This window comes from Theropithecus gelada, chromosome 11 (genome assembly GCF_003255815.1).
Source record: "Theropithecus gelada isolate Dixy chromosome 11, Tgel_1.0, whole genome shotgun sequence".
Lineage (NCBI taxonomy): Eukaryota > Metazoa > Chordata > Mammalia > Primates > Cercopithecidae > Theropithecus > Theropithecus gelada.
In genome coordinates this window covers 92,674,502-92,691,004 of record NC_037679.1, presented here as the reverse complement: position 1 = coordinate 92,691,004, position 16,503 = coordinate 92,674,502, and the positions used below count along the sequence as shown (strand labels likewise).

At 53.3% G+C, this 16,503-nt stretch overlaps 1 protein-coding gene across 2 annotated transcripts in view; it reads right to left on the bottom strand.

The window, feature by feature from the left end:
* Positions 1-4,843: 4,843 nt before the first annotated feature.
* Positions 4,844-16,503, bottom strand: part of RNF216 (ring finger protein 216) — a 164,623-nt gene continuing 152,963 nt past the window's right edge. For both annotated transcript variants that reach the window (XM_025401926.1, XM_025401927.1), the window contains exons 16-17: positions 9,166-9,235; positions 4,844-8,206 (exon numbers count right to left, since the gene is read on the bottom strand). In XM_025401926.1, the coding sequence (XP_025257711.1) occupies positions 7,887-8,206; positions 9,166-9,235 (390 nt within the window). In that variant the 3' untranslated portion in view covers positions 4,844-7,886. The remainder of the gene's footprint in view (positions 8,207-9,165; positions 9,236-16,503) is intronic.

Here is a 16,503-nt window from a genome sequence, read left to right as displayed (position 1 = left end):
CCATAGATGACTGAGATGGCTGAGAATCGGGACCTAGGGGAACATACAGGGCAGGGGGATCTGACGGGGGGATAGGAGGGCAGACAGCTCCTGGAAGGCCTGGGAAAGAGATATCAGGGCTGGGCCCTGGAGAAGTGGGGCTGTGAGGAGGGGAGGAGATGGGGCCTGGCGGGGTGTGGGCACTACTCCCAGGTCAGAGGGCATTGGCGGTCTGAGAACTTGCGGGAGGAAGGGCTGCCTCCTGGTGCTCGGTGCCCTGGCTCTCCTCCTTGCTGCCAGCTGGCCGCCTCCTCCTCATGCATCTGCGTGTCCTGGAACACAGGGCACCTTCTCCCTGTCCAGAAAAGCAGGTGCTCCTTGGGGCCTGGCCTGCTCGGCCCTGTGTCCGCCTGGTTCCCTGATGCTCCCCGCTGCCATTCCTAGGCCTTCGGGCTTCACTGCCTGGGGTGGCTGTGCTCAGCCCCACCCCGTGATGCCACGGCCTCCCCACCCCTGCCCCGAAGTGCCCCTGGGACCGATTCCTTCAGCTCCCAGGACAGGGCCTGGCCATCCCTGTGGACTCTCCCTCTTCGTGGACACCCATTGGCGCCCAGTCTCCTTGGACTGTCTTCTCAGCCTCTCTCAGATGTACCCCCAACTGTCCCCTCTCACCCAGAGGCCACTTGGCAGCGTCCTCCAGGACTCCTGCCCTTGGGGAAGTCTCCGCCAAGGTCAAAGCGTGACTGCGTCCCCAGGAGCTGACTTAAGATCTGGTTCTCAGGAACACCTGGAACTGGCCAGTCAGCATCCCTGGCCCTGGGGTCTGTACTTGGACAAGGGTCAGGCAGTGAGGATGAGGGGCAGGCGGGGATTCTCCTGGAAGCCTTCCCAGCCTCCTGGGCCACCCCAGTGGGTCCCCTCTACTGACTCAGCCTGTTCCCTGCCACCTGGTGCTGGTTTCTCTGTGGCACCTACTAGGGGCCGAGTGCCCTGGGACTGCCCAGCTAAGCAGTGCCATCCAGGTCGGCACCCAGGTGCGCTCAGGGCACGTGCACAGGTGAGCAGCCCGGCACACAGGCACCTGCCAGGTGCGGGTGTGGACTAGGTGCTCCCCAGGGTCCCAGGTGGAGTTGACAGTCTCAGATGACCCTGAGAGGTTGGTCTGGTTAAAGGATTAGGCTTTTATCCCCAAGGAGTCACTGAAAACGTGGGAAGAGACAGCACAGCTCTGTGGGACGGCACAACCACCACCATCACGGCCGCTGTGCCCTCCCTGCCATCCTTGGCCAAGCACTTTTCCTGTCTCCCCCCGCCAATTCTCACAGCCCGAGGAAGAAGATGCTGCGGCGATTCCCACTTCACGGCCAACGCCAGGCCCAGGCGTGCCATGCCGCTGCCAGAGCTCTCGCCACCCCACCTCGGGTGACACCCAGCAAGATGGGGAGCATGGGGCCTGACCCAGAAGCCGGTGCTCACCCAAGTCCCTCTCCTGCGGGTTTAACTCCTGAGGAGAAGCAAAGCCAGAAGTCCATCCTGGGCCATCTCCGCCAGACATGTGTGTGGATGAAGGGACAGGAGGCGACGAGTGGAACTGATGATCAGACTTCATCCTGACCAAGAGGCACACACAGCAAGGGACTGTAGAAGTGACCACGTCCCCCCCAGGGGTCCTGAGAACAGGACTGGTGGCCTGGCCTGCGTCAGCTTCACACCGGCCTAGATGACTGCAAAAAATTCAAAGAGAAGGCAGATGGAACCTGCTGTGAGAGGTTCTCAAAGGCAAAGAGCTAATTAAACAGCCTCTTTCAGAAGCACTTGCTCCTGTCTTGTAAATGCTCCAGAAAGGAAAAGAAAAGCAGAATGAAAACCTTCATGTCGTCTGGGTGCGGTGGCTCATGCCTGTAATCCCAGCACTTTGGGCGGCTGAGGTGGGTGGATCATGAGGTCAGGAGATCGAGACCATCCTAGCTAACACGGTGAAACCCTGTCTCTACTAAAAATACAAAATATTGGCCGGGCGCGGTGGCTCAAGCCTGTAATCCCAGCACTTTGGGAGGCCGAGACGGGTGGATCACGAGGTCAGGAGATCGAGACCATCCTGGCTAACATGGTGAAACCCCGTCTCTACTAAAAAATACAAAAAACTGGCCGGGCGAGGTGGCGGGCGCCTGTAGTCCCAGCTACTCGGGAGGCTGAGGCAGGAGAATGGCATAAACCCGGGAGGTGGAGCTTGCAGTGAGCTGAGATCCGGCCACTGTACTCCAGCCTGGGCGACAGAGCGAGACTCCGTCTCAAAAAAAAAAAAAAAATACAAAATATTATCTGGGCGTGGTGGCGGGCACCTGTAGTCCCAGCTACTCAGGAGGCTGAGGCAGGAAAACGGTGTGAACCTGAACCCAGGAGGCGGAGTTTGCAGTGAGCCGAGATTGCGCCACTGCACTCCAGCCTGGGCGGCAGAGTGAGACTCCATCTCAAAAAAAAAAAAAAAAGGAAACCTTCATGTCTGGTTCACTGGTTTCATAAGTACTGTATATATCACAGAAAAAGGTCACACCGTGCAGAAATACATTGAGATGTGATCAGCAGTTATCTTTGGGTTACAGAGCATGTCTATTTTTGCTTTATATTTTTGTTTTCAAGATTTTCCTACTTAGCACATAAATTTTCTATTTTTTGTACACTTTTGATTAGCAAACATATTTTGTTTTTAGAGGGAGTCTCGCTCTGTCGCCCAGACTGGAGTGCAATGGCATGATCTCAGCTCACTGCAACCTCCGCCTCTTGGGTTCAAGTGATTCTCCCGCCTCAGCCTCCCAAGTAGCTGGGATTACAGGCACCCGCTACCATGCCCAGGTAATTTTTATATTTTTGTAGAGACGGGGTTTATACCATGTTGGCCAGGCTGGTCTCAAACTCCTGGCCTCAGGCGATCTGCCCGCCTCGGCCTCCCAAACTGCTGGGATTACAGGCATGAGCCACTGCAACCAGCTGGCAAATGTATTTTTAAAGACACTTTTACTTTTTTTTTTTTCTTTTTGAGACAGAGTCTCACTCTGTCACCCAGGTTGGAATGCAGTGGCATGATCTTGGCTCACTGCAACCTCCACCTTCTGGGTTCAAGCAGTTCCCTGCCTCAGCCTCCTGAGTAGCTGGGATTACAGGCACCTGCCACCATGCCCAGCTAAATTTTGTATTTTTAGTAGAGACAGGGTTTCACCATCTTAGCCAGGATGGTCTTGAACTCCCGACCTCGTGATCCACCCGCCTTGACCTCCAAAGTACTGGGATTGCAGGCATGAGCCACCACGCTCAGCCGAAAAAGATACTTTTTAAGGATGGAGAAATAAAGGAGGCTGGGTCCGGTGGCTCACACCTGTAATCCAAGCACTTTTGGGAGGTTGGGGTGGACCAATTGCTTGAGCCCAAGAGTTCAAGACCAGCCTGGGTAAATGGTGAGAACCCCCTTTATTTGTTTTTTATTTTTTGAGACGGAGTCTTGCTTAGCTGCCCAGGCTGGAGTGCAGTGGTGCGATCTCAGCTCATTGCAACAACTGTCTCCTGGGTTCAAGTGATTCTCCTGCCTCAGCCTCCTGAGTAGCTGGGATTACAGGTACCCGCCATCATGCTCAGATAATTTTTGTATTTTAGTAGAGATGGGGTTTCACCATGTTGGCCAGGCTGGTCTTGAAATCCTGACCTCAGGTGATCCACCCACCTCGGCCTCCCAAAGTGCTAGGATTACAGGAGTGAGCCACCTTGCCCGGCCATTGAGACCTCTTTACAAAAAATACAAAAATTAGCTGGGCATGGTGGCCCATGCCTATAGTCCCAGCTACCTGGGAGGCTGAGGTGTGACTGCTTGAGCCTGGGAGGTTGAGGCTGCAGTGAGCCATGACTGTACTCTGCACTATAGCCTGGGAATGCAGTCTTAGATCTTTTTCTTTTTTCTTTTTTTTTTTTTGAGACGGAGTCTGGCTCTGTCACCCAGGCTGGAGTGCAGTGGCCGGATCTCAGCTCACTGCAAGCTCCGCCTCCCGGGTTCACGCCATTCTCCTGCCTCAGCCTCCCGAGTAGCTGGGACTACAGGCGCCCGCCACCTCGCCCGGCTAGTTTTTTGTATTTTTTAGTAGAGACGGGGTTTCACCGGGTTAGCCAGGATGGTCTCGATCTCCTGACCTTGTGATCCGCCCATCTCGGCCTCCCAAAGTGCTGGGATTACAGGCTTGAGCCACCGCGCCCAGCCGACCCCATGTTTTATTAAAGCGAGCTGTGGTCCATCTGCATTTGGAGGTCACAGCTTCCCCTGTGCCCAGGGCCCCCTTCAGATCTAGGGTCGATTCCTGCCTGGCCTGGTACATGGCAGGAAGGAGGGGAAGAGGCTGTGCCAACAGCAAGGGTAGCAGGGCCCTGGCACTACAGCATGTCACCAGTCAGGGAAGGGGCTCAAATGCCATGGCCTCTCAGCCCAGGCACCTCCTGTTCTTGGAACCTTGTCCCTTCCTCAGCTGGGTGAGGCTTCTCCTGGTTTACCTGACCTTTAGGTGGGCAGAGACTGGGAAAGGGGCCTGCAAAAGAAACTGACTACCCTTTTCTTGAAGGGGATTCTGTGCCAAAAACAAATAGACCCTTTGTGCCCAATCTGGGCCTTGGTAGCCGCCCTAGCGGGATTTGCCTAGCAGATCACCTGATCTTCCTCCCTCGCAGGGGAGTGGTGGGGGATTCTACTACTGGGCCTTTCAGGCCTGATCCTGCCAGGACCCAGTCATGAAGGTGCGGATGCTGGTTTAGATCGAATCACTTGGACGAATCTGTCAGCTGCCCCTGTAACTTGCCGGATGGCGGTGTGGAGAGATGAAGCCAGAAGGAGCAGAGCGCACAAACATTTATTTACAAAAAGTCCCAGTTACATATGATACAGGCTTTTTACACACAGTAGTTGAAACGGAATTATTTTATCTATTTTTACTACCAGAAGGTAAAGAAAAAGTTTAATCGTTTTTTCTATTTTTATACAAAGTGACAGATCATGCATTTTTTTCAGTTTTTAAATATTTTGCTAAGTGCAAATACTAGATTCCTCTCTCCAGTTTTAAGGCAAGTAAGAGGGGGCTGTGGCTGGGGAGCCTTGTGCCCTGGGGCAAGCCCTGCAGGGGAAGAGAGGAGGTGCCAGCTGCCTCAGGGTTGCCTGTGGTCTGACCTGCTCTCTAGGCACCGGTACGACCTCCTGCTGGCTGCTCAGGAGACACCCAGTGCTTTTCTCCCGTCCCTGGTCCAGGCAGGAGCCTGAGGTCCAGGCCCTGCCTCTGGACAGAGGGGCCTGGAGAGCCAAGGTGGGTGCTCACAGCAGCCCTGCGGTCCCCTGTGCCTGGCTCAGGGAGGATCCTCAGGAATCAGGGACTCTCCAAGGAAAAAGGCAGCAGCTCCTTCCCCACCAGCCCAGTGTGGCCAGAAACAGCTGGAACTCCTCTCAAATGATTGGGGTTTGGCCTTAGGAGAAACATCACTCTGGGCTCCCCCTCCCCTGCCAGGGTTGAGGCCAGCACCTGTCTAGGGCTGTTTCCGCAGCTGCTGCCTGCTCCCTTTGTCCTGCCTGGGCCCCTTGCTGGAGCCACGTGCCTAGGGTGCAGGGCAGAGGGAGCTGAGGCTCCCTGGGCCTGAGGTCACCTCCTCTTCAGCTGGCATGTCTGCAGCTGCCCTCTGCTCCCAGAGATCCTCCCTGGGAAAGCACAGGGAGCATATTTAAGGTACTGAAGACAATCCTGTTGCTGCCGCGTGGAGCCTGCCTTTCCAAGGCACTGTCGTTCAGGCTGGTAGCAAAGTTCAGGCAGCCCAACAGGTAGGGGCGCAAGGACATAGCAGCAGGCTGCCCCCAAGCCCGGCCCCCCAACGCACCCTTACCCCATGCCCAGGTGACCACTTGTCTTCAAAGCCTCCATCCTGGGCAAAGGCAGAAAGAATGGGTATCTTAGATCTTTTTTTTTTTTTTGAGAGTTTTGCTCTTGTTGCTCAGGCTGGAGTGCAATGTGCGCAATCTTGGCTCACTGCAACCTCTGCCTCCCAGGTTTGATTCTCCTGCCTCAGCCTCCTGAGTAGCTGGGATTACAGGCATGCACCACCTCATCCAGCTAATTTTGTATTTTTAGTAGAGACGGGGTCTCGAACTCCCGACCTCTGGTGATCCGCCCACCTTGGCCTCCCAAAGTGCTGGGATTACAGGCGGGAGCCACCGCACTGGGCCATCTTAGATCTTTTTAAACCCACTTTAGTCCGTGAAATACATCTGAGAAGCCAATGGCAGCAAATGATGGTGCCCGCCTGCCCTAGGCACCTCGGGTGGGCCAGGCCCTGATGCAGGAGGTGGCAGGCCACTCCGGAGGCTGACACAGCCCCACCCCAATGGTTGTCAGGCTCAACTGTGTCTGAGGTCTGTGAACTCCAAACCTCTTGGAACCTCATGGTAACATGACAACGCAGGCCACGGGGAGGAGAAAGTGATGACCTGTAGCCAGGAAGGTTTCAGGCCTCTCATCTGCCAATGGGCCAGAGTGATGCCTTGGGCATGGCTAGAAACCTGGGGAGGGACAGGAGGCGAGGAGGGCGAGTGGGGACATGGCAGGGCCGAGCTGATGCTCAGCTGACCCCATGAGAAGGGAAGTGGCCCTCACATGGGAGGTACTAGACAGCACCCTCTACCTGCCTTCACCAACCACTGAGAACACCCAGGGGAACACACGGGGCAGGAGCAGCACCCAGGGTCACCTGTCTCCCTCAGGAGGCCCACTCCTCCCCCAAAAAGCCAGAGAGGAAAAGCTGCTTATCACCCAGGGTAGCAGAAATGTCTCCCTTAGCAGTTGGGCTGCCTGGCAGGGCCACCAGGCCTCTATCTTAGCTACCTCAAGAGGCTCTTTCGATGGGCTAGCTTCAGAACCATCCAGTGCGCTGCAGCGGCCTGGCCTGGGAAAGGATTTCTCAGTCTGACTTTCCAGAGACTGAGGGTGAGACAGACCGCAACAGAGCAAAACCCCTGCCGCGAGAAGGGTCTGCTGCTGCCTCATCTGAGTAGGTCTAAGAGCGGAGAGAACAGGTGCCCTCAACACTCACTGCAGTGGTGCACGGGTTCTAGATGGGGGGACAGCATCTTGGCCCTCACGGTGGTGGCAATGCCTCTGTGGGCCATGGTCCCGGCCCCCCACCCTGAGCAATGCTTCCCGGACCTGCAGGTGCAGCCCCTTCTGCCCAACTGTGGGCCCCTCCAGGGAAATGCTCTCGGCAGCCTTGCTCCCCAGGGGTCCACTCCGAGGAGGCCCAGGTGTGAGTAGCTAGGGCCTGGCCTACAACCTATGCCATGGACAAGGCAGAAGGGCTGCCACTGGTGGCCTGGGGGGATGGGAGGGGAGGAGCAGTTCACATCGAAGCTCTCTCTGAACTCCACCATTTGGGACTTCATTTTTATTATGGATCTGTCTGTGCTATGTAAGGAAGGCTCATGTGGTTTTAATTCTGAGAGGTTTTTCCCTGGTGTTTGCTAGGAGTAAAAATGAATGCGGGCAAAATATTTCCTCTTGGTCTCTTTCTGTAGGGACTGGAGTGACACAGCAGCCAGGGCCACCATGCTGCCTGCTAGGATGGCAGAACTCTTCAGGAAGGGCTTCAAGGCCCTTTTAACTCTGCCCAGTGGGAGCCAGACCAATCCCATGCAGGCCCCCAGAGGGCCACCAGCTGTGACCACTCTTCTGGGAGCAGTGGCCCTTCTGGGAAAGGGGTGGGAAGAAAACCAGCCTACCCTTCAACCTGATCTAAGATGCAATGGCATAGCCACCAGCCTTGGGGGAGGGGTGGGGGAGGGTTCTCTATACACACTCCCACCCCAAACGGGCTCTGTGCTGCTCAATGGGGGTTCGGGGCCATCAGAAGCGATGCCGCGGCTGGGGGCCAAAGTGCATGGGCAGGTTGTGCTCTAGGGGCATGTGGACGGGACCGAAGTCATAGTTGACCCGCACGTTGGGCAGAGGGGGCACGTATGGGGCTGGGATAGGCCCCATGTTGAGAGGGAAGTTGTTGAACACAGGTCGCACAGGAGGCAGGGGGAAGGGTGGGTGCACAAAGGCGTAGGGCGGCATCTGTGGCTGTGGCAGGTTCTGCGGAACGGGCCTCGGGAGGGCCTCCACCCTCTGCACCTTCTCCACAGGCTTCTCCAGCGGGGGTCCAATGCGTTTGAAGGTGTTCTCTGAAAGGGATATGGGGATTAGTGGAGAAAAACATTAAACCAACCTCAATGGAATCTAGCCTGGGACCAGGGCAGCAACCTCTGGACACAGGAGTGGCTCCACACGTTGATCAAAGCACAAAACGTGGACACCCCTCAAATACCACTACAAGAAACCAAGGACAAATCTGCACTTCCCCTGGTGTCTTGCTCTACAGTGGCACCTTGGAAGGTGGCATGTCCATCCACCCAGGTCAGCAAAGCATCCTTCAGAGCCAGGGCCTTGATGGGCCACCTCAGTGACTCAAGTTACATTTTCATTTTTTTTCTTTTTTTTCTAAATAGATGGGGTTTTGCCATGTTGCCCAGGCTAGTCTCAAACTCCTGGGCTCAAGTGATCCACCTGCCTCACTTGAGTGCTGGGATTGCAGTTGTGGGCCACTGCACTTAGCCCCCCCTTTTTTTTTTTTAAAGGAAAAATAGATGGGGTCTTGCTATTTTGCCCAGGCTAGCCCCAAACACCTAGGCTCAAGTGATCCTCCCATCTCTGCCTCCTGAGGAGCTGGGATCGCAGACGTGTGCCAACACGTCTGGCTTCACTGCTTTTTAGCCTCGGAAGCATCAGCTGGGCCTACTTTTTCTTTAGCCAGGTGTGGCTTGTTTGATTCCAGAGAGCAAACCCATCCCTTGGGACTTCCTCACCATCAAGGAGATGCCAAAACTATACTGAAGGCTTTGAGGGCCTTTCCATAGGCCTGAGGGCCTTTCCATAGGCCTGAGATGTGGCTGCGCGGGTGGAGTCAGGTCTATTGCCACCTGAGGGACAGCACCCCCTCCTCTCCCATGCTGGGTTGAGTGCCAGGACACCCAGGGAGGCCAGCAGGAGCCCACATGGTCTGTGGTCCTCTGCTCCCTCGGCAGTGCTGTGCTGCAGGGCGGGGCTGCTGCTCTGTCCTGGGGGCCTAGGGAGGGGCACTTGCCTCCATTCTTCCTTTTCTGTTCCTCTTCAGCCTCCTTCTGAATTTCCTCAATAAGCTTCTCATCATCTTCCTAAAATGCAAGCAATGACAAGGATGAGCCTGCAGCTTCATGCAGTGCTGAGACCCCATGTGACAGAGGGGAGGCTGCCTGTTCCTGGTGGCCATGGAACAAGCTCGAAGCCTGCTGCTGGCCACTAAAGCCTGGGCTGCACACCGTTCCTTCCCGTTTCTCTGAGCGCCTCTTTCCTTCATCAGCCTGATGGCGTTCCACGAGGAGGCCATCCACAAGGCTGGGCAGAGGGGTCTGAGCACAGCAGGCAGCTGCCTGGTGAGGTGGGGGAGGGTGGAGGGCCTCCATGCACTGAACAACTGCGTGCAAGTGGTGGATATGAGAAGGGTTTGGAGATGGCTGGGTCTGAGTGGGCAGAGCCTGAGAAGTTTCAGATCCCAAGTCCACAAGCGCTGGGCATGGCAGTCTGTCTGCAGAGCCTGGAGAAGTCTTGCAGATGTCCTCAATTGAGATGGACAAATATCCAGTCTGGCCCTGCCTAGCCCCAAGGCTGGCCTGGGTTCCTGGGCCAAGCCTCGGGGAGGATGGTCCCCCTCTGATCTTCCTGTCTCTTCTCCCAAATCCCATGCTTGGTAGGCCCGAAATGACAAACACAATTCACACTTGCGTTATACAAGACAGGAACCGAGAGGCACTGTGAGTGCAGGCAGACATGGGAGCTGTGCTGGGAAACTGAGGGGCCACCCTGGGCAAGCCCCAGAGGTTAGGTTTTTGCCATATGCAGCTCCCACACCTCCACCTGCCAGCAGACACCGTGGTGGGAGGACCGGTCTGTTGCCCCAGGACAGACCACCCGTGATGCCTGCTTCATGAGTGCTGCTGACCTTAACCCCTCTCCTCAGTGACCCACAAAGCAGCCTTTCAGTTTGTGGGACTGAAAAAAGACTAAGTGGATTGAAAAAACCCACCAAGTGGGTGCCCATCTTTCCTGGCTGGCTGCAGGGCCAAGGGTCTAAGGTGTGGCCCTGAGAGGGCTGAGGCTTACAAGAAGTAGAGTGGGAACACTGTGGCAAACCCCAAACACACCAACTGCCGACTCAGCACGCAGGAAAGAGAGGGCTGACTATAGAAGGGGCTCTGTTCCCTGGGGTCCTCCAGGAGTTGACAGCAGCCGAGCTGGGCAGAAGGAGGGAGAAGGAAGGAGAGGGATGGTGGTCCCTGATATTGTGAAGGGATTAGCAAGTCCCCAAAACGCAAGCAGTCTAATGAAAGCACATTTATTTTCCTAGACACGGCTTCAGAGCCTAACCATATGGCCAATTTCTTTGCTTTGGGATGAAATATTAATAATGACCACTCTGGATTTTTTCATGCCGATCTGATGACACCCAGAGCAGCAACTGGAAGGAACACAATCCGTGGCCTGCAGGAAGATGGCAGTTCCATGAGGGCTAAGCAACGGACAGTTTGCAGGTTTACTTACTAGGTTATTAATGTCACAGCCGAGACAGAAATCAGTGATTTCCCCACACACAATTGTTTGTGGACCTCAAGGATTCTGAAGTTAGCAATTTCCTTCACTAAAGGTGCACTGAATGCCTACTCTGTGCTAGACACTGATCTAAGTTTACTGGTTAAACTTCAGATCAACAATGAAACAAAGGCAGATAGAATGAGTAAGTAATTAGATAACACATTCCCTTGGTTTGGTGGATGAAAGATTCTTAGAATAGAGTCCCCGGAGACTGGCTCTGTCTGCAATGTGGATGACACTATTCAATTCTCCTACATTCTCTAGGCCTCAGATGCCAAGTGATGGGTTGGACTAAAAGGTCTCACAAGCTTCTTTCCAACTCTGACACTTGGACATTAAGATACTCAAGTATGTTTTCAGCAGAAGCAGCCTCCTTGCTGCTGCCTGGCCAGGTGTTCTGAGCAAGGTGTGAAGAGAGGAGAGGTAACAAAAGTCAAGTTCCCATCATGCATATCAACAGTTGCGAAGTGTCCAAGCACACCATAGAATCGTCTAGAAGGAATCCTGAGGAAGCTGTCTCTCTCCGGGGTTAACATGTAAGAATTCTCTATCAAAACCCCAAGACAAGGTCATCTAGCCTCTTTGTGAACACTTCACAAGGGGGAACTTACTACCCTCAACTTATACTAAGCGAGTCAACATGAAGGGCTTCCGTAACTCAAGAGGGTTGGGTGGGCAGTTTGAAGGCCTCCATGTGAATATCAAGATAGATTCTATCAACTCTCTAGACTGGGAGCTGGCAAGCCTCTTCATTTTGGAGCCAGCGGCAGGCCTAGGAAAAAAGATTAAAAAAAAAAAAAAGAAACAAAAAAACCCCAACAAATTAAGGGAAGTGATCCAGAAAACTGGTGGGATCACTTGAGCCCAGGAATTTGAGACTAGCCCGGGCAATAAAGTGAGATCCCATCTCTACAAAAAATACAAAAATTAGCCAGGCATGGTGGTGCGAGCCTGTAGTCCCAGCTACTCGGGAGTGATCGTGCCACTGCACTCCACACTCCACCCTGGGTGACAGAGTAAAACCCGTGTCAAAAAAAAAGAAAGAAAGAAAAAAGAAAGAAAATTGCGCAGCAGGAGCGCCGTGGGCTTACACCTCTTAGCTAAGTGAGGTCGGCAGGTTCCTGAGTATCCCTGCGTCTAGGCAGCTCATCTGTAAATGGGCTGCTTTGTCAAGGACTGAATGAGCTCAAGTATGTAAAGGATGTAGCCCAAAGTAAACGGTCATGATTAGGACACAGGAAAACTGAAAAATGACAGGTAGAGAGTTTTAAAAGTTGAGAAGTTTCATAAAGAAGTGGTGCACACTGGGAGACACCCACACTGTTTCTTTCAGGGGTCCTGACTCTGGTCCGTTATTAATCACAACCAACAGGACTGCACAACCACCACTCCGCCTCACCCCAACCTCTGCTGCATCTCCTCGATGCAGTTACACCATCAGTCCCCCAGGGACACTTACGGCCTTCCATGGCACAAGGAGGTACCTTAGGAATCATCCATTCCAACCTCTGTCGCACAGAAACTGAGGTCCCTGAGAAAGTACCTTGTTCAGTGTTATGGCTAGTTGGCGGTGAACTGGGACAAATGCACACACCGGGCCACTCAATGGTCCTTCTGGAGGAAATCCACAGAAGAGATATCCTGAAGGTGTCCCTGCCCCATACAGGGCACCCACACCAGTCAGGACCGTGCTAGACGCTGCAGACACAGTGAGGAGTGTGGCAGCCCTGGCCCTCCTTGTCAGGGCCTCACGTCTCTGCTATGAGCACCGTTCTAGCCAGCACCCCTCTCTGGAATTCCACGTGGATAGAAGTGGCAATTTCACAGCATTAAAGACTAGACACTCGGTGGCTCACGCCTGTAATCCCAGCACTTTGGGAGGCTAAGGCAGGCGGATCACGAAGTCAGGAGATCGAGATCATCCTGGCTAACACAGTGAAACCCCATCTCTACTAAAAATACAAAAAATCAGTGGAGAGTGGTGGCACGCGCCTGTAGTCCCAGCTACTTGGGAGGCTGTGGCAGGAGAATCGCTTGAACCTGGGAGGCAGAGGTTGCAGTGAGCCGAGACCACGCCACTGCACTCCAGCCTGGGTGACAGAGGGAGACTCCGCCTTAAAAAAAACAAAAACAAACAAACAAAAAAACCCAAAACTAACCACTAACCCTCTTTTTTTCCTCAGACTCTCCCCTGATACAACAGGATGGACAAGAGAGGCTCTCTTTTGGGTAGAAAAGCTCTGGCCCCCTGTGGCACTGCTGAGGCTGAGAGCATGTAGGCCACTGCCTGATTTTTATCACTAAGCTTCCGTGATAAATCCCAGTGCTCCTGAATAAATCCTATTTCAGAACTCCCTCCTGAGGCACCTGCATAGAAGCACAAGCCCAGGTTTCTGATACAGACTGGCCGGGTCTGGAGGCCAGTGCAGATAGAATCTTCCCAGCCTGCCATTCAGAATTCTTCTTGGAGAGGAAGAGGGAGCCTTAAGAGTCCCAAGGAAATGAACGCTGCATCCTCACCCTCCGAAGACAGCCACCCCGGAGCTTTTCTTCCGATCCCTCCCTCTATTCTGATCACTCTCCTGATTGACAAGTGGAATCAAGACCCTTTGTCCTTGAGTCCCGTCTTGGGAGTCAAGCCCTTAAGAGTCTAAAGACAGTCTGGGGTTTGTATTTCACCCAAAATGGTGGCACTCAGCTACGATGATCTGCAATTTTACCATAAATCATGAGCCAACTGTCAGTTATACCTAGATATGGCTTGTTTCAGATTTCAACCGTCTCCAATTGGCTAGAGCCACAGGACACTGTGCTTAGTAACTTTAATAAAACAAAGTTTTTTTCTTTTTTCTTTTTTTTTTTTTTTTTGAGACGGAGTCTCGCGCTGTGTCACCCAGGCTGGAGTGCAGTGGCGCGATCTCGGCTCACTGCAAGCTCCGCCTCCCAGGTTCAGGCCATTCTCCTGCCTCAGCCTCCGAGTAGCTGGGACTACAGGCGCCCGCCACCACGCCCGGCTAGTTTTTTTGTATTTTTAGTAGAGACGGGGTTTCACCATGTTAGCCAGGATGGTCTCGATCTCCTGACCTCGTGATCCGCCCGCCTCGGCCTCCCAAAGTGCTGGGATTACAGGCTTGAGCCACCGCGCCCGGCCTTTTTTCTTTTTTAAAAAGAAAAAAAGTTACACTTTTAGCTAATATGTTAGACTCTAAGAGAAAGATTTCTTTCCTTTTTTTGAGACAGTGTCTTGCTCTACTGTCCAGGCTGGAGTGCAGTGGCACCATCATAGCTCAGTGCAACCTCCACCTCCTGGGCTCAAGAGATCTTCCTGCCTCAGCCTCTCAGTAGCTCAGCCTACAGGCGCCCACCACTACATCCGACTTTTTTTTTTTTTTTTTGAGACGCAGTCTCGCTCTGTCGCCCAGGCTGGAGTGCTGCGGTGCGATCTTGGCTCACTGCTACCTCTGCCTCCCAGGTTCACACCATTCGCCTGCCTCAGCCTCCTGAGTAGCTGGGACTACAGGCGCCCGCCACCATGCCGGCTAATTTTTTTTTGTATTTTTAGTAGAGATGGGGTTTCACTGTGTTAGCCAGGATGGTCTCGATTTCCTGACCTCGTGATCTGCCTGCCTCAGCCTCTCAAAGTGCTCGGATTACAGGCGTGAGCCAGCGTGCCCGGCCTAACTGTTTTTTTTTGGTAGAAATGGGGTTTCACCATGTTGCTCAGGCTAGTCTTAAACTCCTGGACTCAAGTGATGTACCCAACCTTGGTCTCCCCAAAATGCTGGGATTACAGGCATGAGCCACCACACCCAGCTGGAAGATTTCTTTCTTAATTTGGGGTGGAAGTTCCTTCCACAATCAGTTTCTCTGACGCATCTGAAATTCCTCAAGAGTGAAGACAGGCCAGATGCAGTTGGCTCATGCCTGTAATCCCAGCACTTTGGGAGGTCGAGGTGGGGGTATCACTTGAGGCCAGGAGTTGAGAGACCAGTGTAGCTAACACGGCAAAACTTCATCTCTACTAAAAATACAAAAAATTAACTAGGTGTGGTGGCATGTGCCTGTAATCCCAGCTACTCGCAGAGCTGAGGCAGAATTGCTTGAAACCGCAGGTGGAGGTTGCAGCAAGCAGAGATGGCGCCACCGCACTCCAATGTGGGCGACAGAGCAAGACTCTGTCTCAAAAAAAAAAAAAAAAAAAAAAAAAAAAAAGTGAAGACAATCCCAGGGCTTTGGGAGGCTGAGGCAGCAGCATCGCTTGAGGCCAGGATTTTCAGACCAGCAAGGGCAACAGAATGAGAACCCAGCTCTACAAAATTTAAAAAATTAGCCAGGTGTAGCATATGCTTATAATCCCAGCTATTTGGGGGGCTGAGGTGAGAGGATCACTTGAGCCCAAGAGATTGAGGCTGCAGTGAGCTATGACTGCACCATTTTACTCCAGCCTGGGCAACAGGGGAAGATCCTACCTCCGGAAAAAAAAAAGTGAAGACAACTGAATTGTAAACTTAAAAAATGGCAAGTTTTATCTTATGTTTCGCCACAATTAAAAAGAGGGAGGGGCCAGAAGCAGTGGCTCACGCCTGTCATTCCAGCACTTTGGGAGGCCGAGGCGGGTGGATCATGAGGTCAGGAGTTTGAGACCAGCCTGGCCAACATGGTAAAAACCTGTCTCTACCAAAAATACAAAAATTACCTAGGCGCAGTGGCACGCATCTGTAATCCCAATTATTTGGGAGGCTGAGGCAGGAGAAACACTTGAACCCGGGAGGCGGAGGCTGCAGTGACCCGAGATAGCCCCACTGCACTCCAGCCTGGGCGACAGAGCGAGACTCCATCTCAAAAAAAAAAAAAAAAAAAAAAAAAAAAAAGAGGGAGGGCAGGTTTAGGATTGATTTTGAGGTTAAACATGAGGCCTAGTCCCTCATCAGATACTTCTTGGGCTTGGGCTAAGTGACAGATGGGATATTGAGTCCTTTCTGGAGTCAAGTCCCTCGGGAAACATTCCAGGCATTCGAGCATCACCAGCCTGTGAAGAGGACACTTGGAAAAAGGCCACGCTGCAAATCTAGGACACACTTAGGCTGCTGGGAGAGGGGAAAGACGATGATGAGGTGCCGGGGGCTGAGCTGGATCACAGTACAACTGTCCTGCCCTCTCTGGGGCTGAGTCACAAACAGGAAACCCTGGTGGTAGAGCTGCCTAGATGGCAGGATGAATTCATTTTAAAGCACTGCTGGCGGCCGGGCGCGGTGGCTCACGCCTGTAATCCCAGCACTTTGGGAGGCCGAGGCGGGCGGATCACGAGGTCAGGAGATCGAGACCATCTTGGTGAACACGGTGAAACACCGTCTCTACTAAATATACAAAAAAATTAGCCAGGCATAGTGGCGGGCACCTGTAGTCCCAGCTTCTCGGGAGGCTGAGGCAGGAGAATGGCGTCAACCCAGGAGGCGGAGCTTGCAGTGAGCCGAGATTGCAACACTGCACTCCAGCCCGGGCGACAGAGCGAGACTCCGTCTCAAAAAAAAAAAAAAAAAAAAGCACTGCTGGCTTCTTCAAGAGAGGCTGCTGACATCACAGGAAGAACTACAACTCTGGGGCTCAAGATCTGGCTTGAGTGTATATGCAGCTCTATCCCCACTACCTAACCTGGAACCCACTCCTTTCCAAAACAGGTTAGGGTGAGAAGCAAATCATTTCTTACTTTTTTTTTTTTTTCTTGAGACAGGGTCTTGCTCAGCCCAGGCTGGAGTGTAGTGGCGTGATTATAGCTCACTGCAGCCTTGAACTC